Consider the following 10809-nt stretch of genomic DNA (forward strand, 5'->3'; position numbering starts at 1 on the left):
TTCAAGGTTAAAGACCTGGGATACGCAGCACTGGTTTTCAAATGTGAGGACTGAGACCTGCTGGTGGCTTAATCCATTCTGGGGCTGCTATAACAGGTGGGGGGTGGGGGGCTTATAAACAGTATTTATTTCTCATAGTTCTGGACTCTGGAAGTCCAAGATCAAGGTGCCAACAGATTCAGTGTCTGGTGATACCTGTTTCCTCGTTCATAGTCAGTCATCTTGCTGTGTTCTTATATGGTAGGAGTGAGGGAGCCCTCTGGGGCCATTTATAAGGCACTGATCCCATGGGGGGGGGGCTCCATCTTGAAGACCTATGCACTTCCAGAAGCCCCCGCCCTCCAATGCCATCTCTGGTGGGTGGGGAGTTAGGATTTTAACATACAAATTTGGAGCGTGAGGGAGCACATTCCGTCTAACGCAGTGGGTGATCCCCTTGGGGTTCTGCCAGTCAGAGCATCCTCTGTAGAAAGGATACGTATTGCTTTATGATTTCGTTGAGTCACATCGTACGTAAAACGCATTGGCGTCAAAGATGCTTGACTACAGAAGGAAGGGCCTCTGTCACCATGGGCTGATTGAATGATCCATCCGCTCCTCTATTCAACATATGAGGAGAATGCACAGGCACACAGGTGCAAAGGCGAAGGGGACACCGTGGTGCCCAGGCCAGCGAAGGTCCCTGCCCTCCAGAGCCAGGCAAGCCCACACTGCGCACCACACCCTGGTGGCGAGATCCACTTCGCCTCTCTGAGACTCAGCCTCCTCCTCTGAGAAGCGGGGACAGCTTGCGGGCCCACCTTGCTGGCCTCCGCCGAGTTAAAGGTGTGTGTCAAAGTCTGTCTGGGTGCACTATAGGCCTCCAAGGTCCGTGTGATGGCAGCGGGAGGGCAGCACCGACAAAGCACCGTAACGTCATGCACCGTAACGTGGCTGTGTCCTTCCTCCTCCAGGCCCATAGCTGACTGCTGACCACCCCCACCCCCCTTGGCCATGGACACCCCTGGCTACCCTGCCTCGGCGCCCACAACCTTGGAACCTGGGAACACCTCCTCAGCCTGGCTCCCAGACACCACCCTGGGAAATGGGTCAGTGGACCCAAGTGCAGCAGGGCTGGCCGTCAGCGGTGTCCTAATCCCGCTGGTCTACCTGGCGGTGTGCGTGGTGGGCCTGCTGGGCAACTCCCTGGTCATCTACGTGGTCCTGAGGCACACGGCCAGCCCGTCGGTCACTAATGTCTACATCCTCAACCTGGCCTTGGCCGATGAGCTCTTCATGCTGGGGCTGCCCTTCCTGGCGGCCCAGAACGCCCTATCCTACTGGCCCTTCGGCTCCCTCATGTGCCGCCTGGTCATGGCCGTGGACGGCATCAACCAGTTCACCAGCATCTTCTGCCTCACGGTCATGAGTGTGGACCGATACCTGGCCGTGGTGCACCCCACCCGCTCTGCCCGCTGGCGCACAGCTCCGGTGGCCCGCACGGTGAGCGTGGCCGTGTGGGTGGCCTCAGCGGTGGTGGTGCTGCCCGTGGTGGTCTTCTCGGGGGTACCCCATGGCATGAGCACCTGCCACATGCAGTGGCCCGAGCCGGCGGCGGCCTGGCGCGCCGGCTTCATCATCTACACGGCCGCACTGGGCTTCTTCGGGCCGCTGCTGGTCATCTGTCTTTGCTACTTGCTCATCGTGGTCAAGGTGCGCTCGGCAGGGCGGCGGGTGCGGGCACCCTCGTGCCAGCGGCGGCGGCGCTCGGAGCGCAGAGTCACGCGCATGGTGGTGGCCGTGGTGGCGCTCTTCGTCCTTTGCTGGATGCCTTTCTACGTGCTCAACATCGTCAACGTGCTGTGCCCGCTGCCCGAAGAGCCCGCCTTCTTTGGCCTCTACTTCCTGGTGGTGGCGCTGCCCTATGCCAACAGCTGTGCCAACCCCATCCTCTATGGCTTCCTCTCCTATCGCTTCAAGCAGGGTTTCCGCAGGGTCCTGCTGCGACCCTCCCGCCGTGTGCGCAGCCAGGAGCCTCCAGCCGGAGGACCTCCGGAGAAGACGGTAGAGGAAGAGGAGGAGGAGGAGGAGGAGGAGGGGGCAGGGAAGCAGGGGGAGAGGAAGATGAATGGCCGGGTCAGCCTCATTGCGCAGCCTGGCACCAGCAGGCAGGAGCGACCGCCCAGTGGCAAGGTCAACAAGGACAAGCAGTTCCTACCCCAAGAGGCCTCAGCGGGAGACAAGCCGGGCACACTGCACATCAGCTATCTGTAGGGGGCCTGTGGAGGGCCAGCGTGGCCCCAGGACAGGACAGAGGCTGTGGGTGTGCCAAGGGCATGCTATCCATGGTGCCAGAGGCCTACGATGGGATGTTTGGAGGCCTGGGCTCTGATCCTATAGCCGCTGAGACTCGCTGTTTGACCTTGCTTAGGTCTCTTTCTTTCTCTGGGCCTTGCATTCTTTTCTGTGACTCAGGGATGGAAGTAATCAGCCAGGACAAGCTCTGCTGGATAAGAAGTCTGGAGGGGCATCACCCCCAGCTGGCCTTCCGGAGCAGGGTCCAGGTTCAGGGGACAAGGCCAGACTGGCTTCCCCTTTCAAAGACAGAGCATCCTGGGGGACCAGCCTAAAGGTTGGCCCTCAGAACAACACCAAGGTCTGGATTTCCTAGGCTCAGACCTAGGATCACAGGGGAGGGACTGGGGCCCCAAGTAGAAGAAAGTTCTACCCAGGGCAGGGAGGGGTCCAAACCTGTTCAGGCCCCACATCAGGTCCCCCGACATGCTGCAAGGCCTCGGCCAGCTCTTCTTCTTCTCTGGGCCTCAGACCTCACCTGCTGAACAACCCAATAACCTCCAGGCCCTCTTGGCCAGATGTTAGTGCTGGGACTCCGTGTTCCTGGCCCTGAGAGGCGGTGGATTTTCTAGGAAAGTCATTCAGGCCAGATTCAGGGTCCCTTACCGCTTGGGCCCACCCAAGGCCCCATATCTCATTTTGTACTTGGAATTTTATATTCTTTTTCATAAAGAGGGTCTCCGATCTGTGTTAAGTTTAGGCCACCCAAGGCCCTACTTGGCCCCTGTTGAGGGCAGCTGACCAATTCCCATAGCAGCTCATGTCGTGAGGCTGTGGCTAGAAGGGGGATGTCTCTGGGTCTCTGAGGGCTCCAGGAGCACCCCTTATAGCAGCACCCATTGGCATCCCTCCCCTCCCAGAGACCAAGGCAGGCCTGGGTCAGGCAGACTGGTGGGGAAAAGCAGTGTCCTAACAGCATGGTGTGGAGAAGGAGGGAGAGGAGGAGAGGGAGGAAGAAGAGAGGGAGGAGGAGGAGGAGGACAGATCTGCTCCAGGAACATGCTGCCATCCTTGGCCTCTCGGTGGAGCGCCGCAGCAGCACTGCTGAAGGCATGCTGTGGGTGCCCGGCCCCGATCAATCTCGAGGAAAGCGTGCGGTCAGGGTGGGAAAGCAAACGCGCTGGAAGGTAAGGTGCTGGCTCCCTTGAGGGCCTGCTTGGGCTGGTAAGAGGGGCTGCCCCTTGATGGCAGCCTAGGGCCATTGCTGAGACTCAGGACCCCACGGGTCAGCTAGCAGTCCTCCCCATTCTCCAGAGCCACAATGTGGGGCACCCCAAGGAAGACAAGACAAGGGGGGCTAGAGGGGAACCACAGGAGAGGCCACTGTAAGAGAATTCTTTCCCAGAGATAAGCCCTCGGGGCCATTGTGAGATTGGCCCCGGAGCAGGGTGGCACCTCAGGCTAACTCCCTCAGTCCCCCACCCCAGCTAAGGGCAAGGGGGTCCTCAGGGAAAGCACGTGAACCACAGATTGGGAGATCTAAATTTTCAACTCAACTCAGGATCCTGGCTAGCCTTGACCTCTCTGGGGTTCAGTTTTCCCATCATAAAATAGTAGGTTGTCCCAGTCTGCCCACCTGCTCAGAACTGGGGGTGGAATGAATTATGTTTGACAAATTGCCCCCCATACTACAATGGGTAGGGGTGGGTGTATCCGATTTTAAAGTAAAGTATCAGATTATAAAGCCCCCAACCAGGCGTGGTCCACACCTGCTCCTTCATCAGGCGGCCTCTCTGTCTCTGGCTCTTGGGGGTAAGAGCAGTGCGGGACCCAGGATTGGGGGAAGGGGAGGAGGCAGAGGCCAAAGATAAGAAGGTGGGACTTGGGGAGCTCGCCTGCTCAGAAGTTCCCCAAACAAGACCTTGTATGGATGTTGGAGCTGGAGGCCCAGCCCTCAGTCTGGGGTTCCTCTGAGAAGGATGTAGGGGTCTGATGAAGAAGGGCACCCGGCATCTCAGCATTTCCTGGCCAACCCTGCCTTCCTGACTCCTGGGACAGGTGAGCCTGTCCAGCACGGGTGGCTGGAAAGCCGCTGAGGGGGACCCTTCGCTGCTCCTGCCCCTTGCTCTTGTCAATAAAGACAGTGACACATGACACCAGCTGTGAGCTGGGCCAGTTCGTCTGTCTTGGTGGGCCCATGTGTGTGTGTGTGTGTGTGTGTGTGCACGCGCGAGCGCGCACACGCCGCCTCTGCCTCTCTCCATCTCTCAGCTCTGCGTGCACAGGTCTCTGTGTATGGCTTCCCAGAGTCCGGGTCTTCAGGGCGCACGGAAGAGGCCCCGATAAGCCTCAGCCAACATCCTTACAGATCTTGGTCCCAAAGCTGTAGATAAGAGTCTTTTCCTGTGCCCGAATAGCAAGACTCGTGACAGAAAGCTGATTGGCTCGACTGGGTCACGTGATCGCTCCTTGGGCCAATTACCAAAGACAAAGTGATGGAGTGCGACGATTGGTCAGGTGTGGGTCACGTGCCCATCCTTCTCACCTGGAAGACAATGGGACGCTGCGACTGACAGGTTGGCCTGACCCCAAAGCCGGTGTGTGCCCCAGGCAGCAACAGGAGACTGTGTGTGCGTTTGTGAGCACGGGGTGCCTAGGAGGGGCCCGGGCATCTCAGCCACATCCACGCGTGAACACGCACGGGAATGCGAACACCGGGGGTCTACTGGGCCCGAGGCAGGTGTGCCTGCGGTGAGAGCAGAGGGACTGCTAGGGGCGAGGGGTCGCACGGGAGGGGTTTCTGGGCCTGGGTTCCCCTCTGGATCCCACAGCCCCCAAGCTTCCCCGCCATGCCATGTGTCACTGCCTGTGCCCGCTCACATTCATGCGTGTGGGTGCCCCACCCCCAGCCTTGCCTCTGCAGGCACGGACTGTGTTCCCAAGTCAGGTAACTATGAATATTTGCAATAAATGAGTGAATAGGGCAATTCCATTTCACAAACTTCAGGGGCAGTTTTCACGCGGCGACTCTAGCCTCCTCTGGCTCTGTGGCCTGCTGTAATCCTGAATCTAATGCGGGGAAGGCCAGGGGGATGGAAGGAACCTGTGTAGGGGTTTGGGCCTGGAATCTGTGGGTTATTGGAAAAGCAGGCGCCTCAGGGGGAGGTGAGGCCTGGGGCTGTGAGCCAGGGCAGGCAGGAAGGGTGGTGATGACCCTCTCTGCCTGATTCCCCCTCTCCAGATCTTCAACTTACTCACACCCAAGGCCTTACCTTGAACTTGTCTCTCAGAGGCGGTTGCCAGGCAACAGCCCATGGCCACTAGGCTCTGGACCAGGACTTCATGCGTCAGCATCCGCATCATGGGGAGGAGCTGGGAGACCGCAGGGCCTGAGGGCCCAGGCTTCAGGTTGTCCTCACCTACAAGATGTGGGGGAGACAGAGGCTACTGACCCATGGGGAGGTGACTGCTGGGCTCCACAGGATGCCAAACACAGCTGGAAACACTCTACAGGTGGGAAGAACCCCAGGCAGGAATGTGAGGGGCATTCCCTGGGATAACGTAAGGTCACAGTCCCGCCACGGCCTTGCACTGCCCCTGTCACTGGCAGGCCCTGGTGACCTTCTCGGTGAGACCACTGGAAGGCTGTGGGGGAAAGGCATCCCCTAAAAAGCCAAGGGACCCGAATCAGGAGGCCTGGCACCGAGGCCCACTCTGTCACAAACCTACTGTGCAGCCCTAGGCCATTTACTTCATCTCTCTGGGCATAGCTCATTAAGTTAACAAAGATTTTTCTGAGCACAGACAGTAGGCAAGGCTCTGACCCTGGACTGAAGGTGCGGTGGGGGAAGACAGATGCCGTCTCTGTGCCCTTGCTGTTCCTGGAGAGCCACAGAATCTAGTTGGGAGAGAAGTGTGATAGGGGACGGACTGACAGGGCAGGGGAGGGGTGCATGTGGTGGGGACACCGGACTGCCTGGAAGAGGGACCTGTGTGTGCTAAGGCCTTGAGCCTGCAGGAATGCTGTCAAGAAAAAGAGGAAAAGCAGAGATTGGGCCCAGCTGAGGGGCAGAAGCTGTGTCAGACAGGACCTTGTAGGGGGTTAATTCCTGCTGTAGGTTGTGTAGCGTCTCCTTGACAAATTCATGTTCAAGTCCTAACCTTGGGTGCTTCTGGAGAGGACCTTATTTGGAAGTATGGTCCTTTCAGGCATAAGTAGCTAAGATGAGGTCATACTAGGGTAGGGTGAGCCACCAATCCAGTGTGACTGGTGTTCTTAAGCCAAGGGGAGATTTGGACAGACAGGAGCACAAGAAGATGCAGGGCGAGGCTTCTACAAGTCCCAGGACACCAAAGGTTGTCAGCCAAGTGCCAGAAGCTGAGTGGGAGGTCCTCAGAGCCCTCCAGAAGGAAGCAACTGTGCTGACTCTTTGATCTCAGATGCCCAGCCTCCAGAACCAGGAGCAAATGAATTTCTGTTGCAAGCTACCTAGTTCATAGTACTTGGTCATGGCAGGCCCAGGAAGCGAACACAGTTCTCTGCCTGCAAAACAGAACTTATGGTCCCTCCTCTCCCAAGACCTCTGGGGCTTGCATAATTCCTGGCCCGCTCACTCTTTCATTTAGCAAGTATTTTGGGGAGCAACTGCCAATTGAAAAAAGCTGAAGGCAGAGAAGTTACAAGGTCTGGAAGTCTTAGGAGCAAAGGAAGTCACAGGGAAGAGAATAGATAAACTAGCCAGTTCTGAAGCACATGGCCCCTGGAACTGCCTGGGCTTGAATCCCAGCTCATCTGTTCACTAGCTGTTTGGCCTTGAAGCAGTTAATCAACCTTCCAGTGTTTCTTCCCGCAAGCCCTGTCTCTGAGATGGGGTTGAGAGCAGATGTTTCTATTGTTGGGAGGTTTAAATGAGTTAATATTTCTCCACAGTTAAGCACTGTGCCTGATGTGTTAGGTGCTGTGTTCAACGAATGCAAGAAATGCATTCAGAAGGAAGGAAAGATCTCTCCATGGGTAAGGAGGGTGGAAGTCTCCTCAGGAGGCGCGATGGCCCAGCTGAGTGTAGAGAGGGCACTGGAGTGCATGCACCAGGGAGGAATTATGCAAGACGGTCTAGGTACTGAGGACCTAGCACTATTGGACCTAGGACAGCTCCAATACCCGTTTACAGCACAGGACGGTCAGACCAGGGATGGTCAGACCAGGGATGGTCAAGCACCTGGCTCAGGGTCATGGTACCAGAAGCGGGACTAAGAAGCCTCCAGTCCAGTGTCTACAGTTTTGTTTTGTTTTGTCTTAAACTATGAAACTGTGGGGCAAGGTGGCAGGGACAATGTGGCATGTGGAGAGAGCCCTGATGCCACTGATGTCAGCTCCTTGGTGGCCACTGGGTGTTGGCAGATGATGTCCTTGGGCAAGACCAGACAGGTGTGAGGGCAGCCCAGGCCCCGTGGGGACTCCATGGCCTCCTGCACCCTCCGCCATCCTGCAGCCCAGAGGTGTGAACGAAGGGCAAACACTTGTGCACGTGTGTGTGCAGAAGGTTCTTTTTCAAAGAAAATGTCTCGGCCACACTTGAAGGCATCTCCAGGGTCCCAAACACCTCAGGTCCTGGTTCACACATCCCAGGAACACAGTCCGGAGGCAGCCAGGAGCTCACGTCCCCTGTGGCCGGCTTGTTACAGGTGGGGAAAAGGAGGCCAGGGGCCCTCCTCGTCCTGTTATCTGCTTTAATTACCTGGAAATATGTCAATATTGGCACACCAAATGGCTAGTCCTGCGTTTGCTCAACACGACCCAGAGCCTGCTTAGTTTCTCCATCTGTAAGGAGGGGTTGACTCTGAGGTTCAGCTTCTCTCCGCTCATCAGACAGGTCTCTGCTGCTCCCGGTCCACAGAACAGCAGCAAGTACAGGGAGAACAAAGCAAACTCACATGCCTGTTTACGTGGGTGGCAGTCCGCTGAGCTGTCAGCCACGCAATCAGGATCCAACCCCAGCGGCCCCACTGCTTAGCTCCGGGCTGGCCTCGGAAGCGCTTGGAGCCTCAGTTTCCTCATCCATAAAATGGGCTTTATTCATAACCTCACCTCACAGGACTGTCGCGAGACCTGGAGGCCGAGGACTGGCTCGGCCGAGGCCCGCGCTGTGCTCTGTGTCCGGCAGGGGGCGCCGCGGGACCTCCGCCTGGTCGCCGCTCCGCTCGGCTGGACTCGGCTCTCTTCGGCCACGCTCGGCTCCACTCGGTCAGACTCGGCCATGTTCGGCCGCCACTGCCAGGCTCGGCCAAAGTCGGCTCTGCCCGGTTGTCCTCGGCCTCACTTGGCAGGACAAGTCCGGCCTTGTGGGCTCCTGGCCGGCTCCGCTCGGGGCTGGACGCGCGGGGGCCCCTCCCTGGCGCCGAGGAGCCGCCTCGGGTTGGGCTTCTCGGGTGGAGGCCCAGAGGCCGGAGCAGAGCTGGCCTGAGGGTCGCGATCGCGAGTGTCCGCGCGGCGGGGTCCGGTTTGCCTGAGCCCTGGGCCGTGCTTTTCCAGGGCATCGGCTGGCAGCCAAAGGGGCGGGCCCGCGGCCGGCGACTGCCTTTTCCCAGGGGTCCAAGCCGAAGCCGGTGGGCCGGGGGTCCGGGAGTCTCTCCTTACTTCTGCCGAGCGGAGCGGGGAGGTTGGCTGCTGCCTCATCGTTCTGGTTCTGCCACTGGTCGGCCGTCGGGGAGGGAGCCACTTGCTGCACCTGTTCCTTAGCCTCAGTTTCCCCCCAACAGTTACCCGGGTCCTTCTGGGGCGGGGTGGGGGTGGAGGCGGCCGACAGACTCCCCGCGACCTGCTGGCTCTTTCTTTCCCTGGGCCTCTTGGGGATTCAGTGTCCCCTTCTGTAAAATGGACTTAAACTCGCCCAACTCGGGATCAGACATGGGGTGTTGAAAGCCCAGGGTGGAGAAACTGAGTCTGGAGGTGATGTTCACCCACCCACCCCGGCTAATCAGTGGAAAGCCTCCGTAGTAGAACCGAGTCTGGGGTTCTCCGCGCAGGAGGAAGCGGGACGAACTGCTTGGGAGAGGGAGGATCCCTTGGAACCTCTGGCCAACCTTTCCCCAGCTTTGTGGGGAGGGGGTTGGGGAAAAGTGCTTGGGCGCCCCAGCCAGACCCTAGCACGTCGCAGTAGCCTTTCATCCTTCTCCTAGTCCTCTGCTACCCCCTTAGATCCCGATGAAGGGGATGAGACGGGTGGGGAGCATCCCAAGTCGCCGGTTCCATGAGGTGGGTGCCCAGTGGGCTGGGTCACACCCACCGCGGGGGTCCTTGGATCTCCCCAGCAGGTGGCGCTCGCGGTTGCCTTTGTTTAGTTTCTTAATTGGCTAGTGACCCTGAGCAGTTAGATCTGCGACTTGGCATTCACAATTTGCAATGCTGACTCCAGGAATCATGTTTTCTGTCTCACCTTTTGACAGGCACACATTTTATCTTTTTAAAATACATGAGGGGTCCTAGCACTCTGTAAGCACTCACTCACTATTTTTATACCTGGGTCCCAGGGCTTCCGACTCAGATGTGCATGAGAAGGGGCTGATACCCTTACCCTATTCAGAGTGTGACCACGGAGAAGCACTGGTGGGTGGCCAGTAGAGGGGACCCCTATCAGGTATCCCACCAGACCTCTCAGGTGCTCTTGGCTTCCTTATGTCCCTCTGGCCCAGGAACACCAAGGCTCAGAAGTAGGGAGTGTGCCCAAAGTCACACAGCTAGAAGGAGCTGGAGCTGGGACATAACCCAGTTTTGTCTGCCCCTGGGCTGGGGCTCTGTCTCCAAGCTACCTGGCCAGCTGGGGAGATCCTCCGAATGGCTGGGAGACCACGGATGCTGCAGAAATGAAGGTATTTTAGGCAGAGTGAGAGTGAGAGGGAAAATATTGAAGTGTAATATATCTGAGTCTTGCTCTCTTGTCCACCCTGCCTCCAACTGGCAAAGAGAACAAGGAGCCCTTTTCTGGGGCTCTTGGCCTGGCTGGGAGCCAAAGGAGCCAGCCCTAGAACCTGGCAAATCAAGTCCCTTTCCTGGCCTCAGTCTCCTCATCTGTTAAATGGGCTGAGTGGCCTTTGGCAGAGTGGCTGTTGAGTGTGGCCTGGAGCAGAGGGCTGGCACAGCATGGGATAAACTTCCTGTGTCCCCAAGCTGCGCTCCCCATCCCCCATCTGTCTTCCCTTCCCTTCTCCCTTCCCTCTGAGGCTAGGCTTTCTAAGCCAAAGGTCTCAGAGGCAGCCAGGAGCTGTCTTCCACTCTGGTGCTGCTGACTCAGCCCTTTCCCTGGTGACAGCAGCAGGGGGAGGGTGGGAAGGGTGGCTCCCACCCTCTGCAGCCCTGGCTCAGCGCCCTGGGAATGCTGCCTGAGGCAGGGCCACATAGAGGGCATGGCCAGTGTGGCCCTGGTGTTTTCTCAATGCTGTAGAACCTCAATCTGCTTTTGGGGGACCCCCTGGGGTTCCTAAGTAGGTCAGGGTAGTGGGGAGGACTCTAAGTGGGCTTGAAAGGGGAAAGCAGCA

General features: G+C 58.1%; 1 protein-coding gene across 1 annotated transcript; it reads left to right on the top strand.

Annotated features, from left to right (window-relative positions):
- Positions 1-975: 975 nt before the first annotated feature.
- SSTR3 (somatostatin receptor 3) lies at positions 976-2271 on the top strand. The gene has a single exon (XM_044227246.1). The coding sequence runs from the start codon at positions 994-996 to the stop codon at positions 2251-2253; it is 1260 nt and encodes a 419-aa protein (XP_044083181.1). The 5' UTR covers positions 976-993; the 3' UTR covers positions 2254-2271.
- Positions 2272-10809: the final 8538 nt, after the last annotated feature.

The sequence above is a fragment of the Neovison vison genome, chromosome 12 (genome assembly GCF_020171115.1).
Source record: "Neovison vison isolate M4711 chromosome 12, ASM_NN_V1, whole genome shotgun sequence".
Classification (NCBI taxonomy): domain Eukaryota; kingdom Metazoa; phylum Chordata; class Mammalia; order Carnivora; family Mustelidae; genus Neogale; species Neogale vison.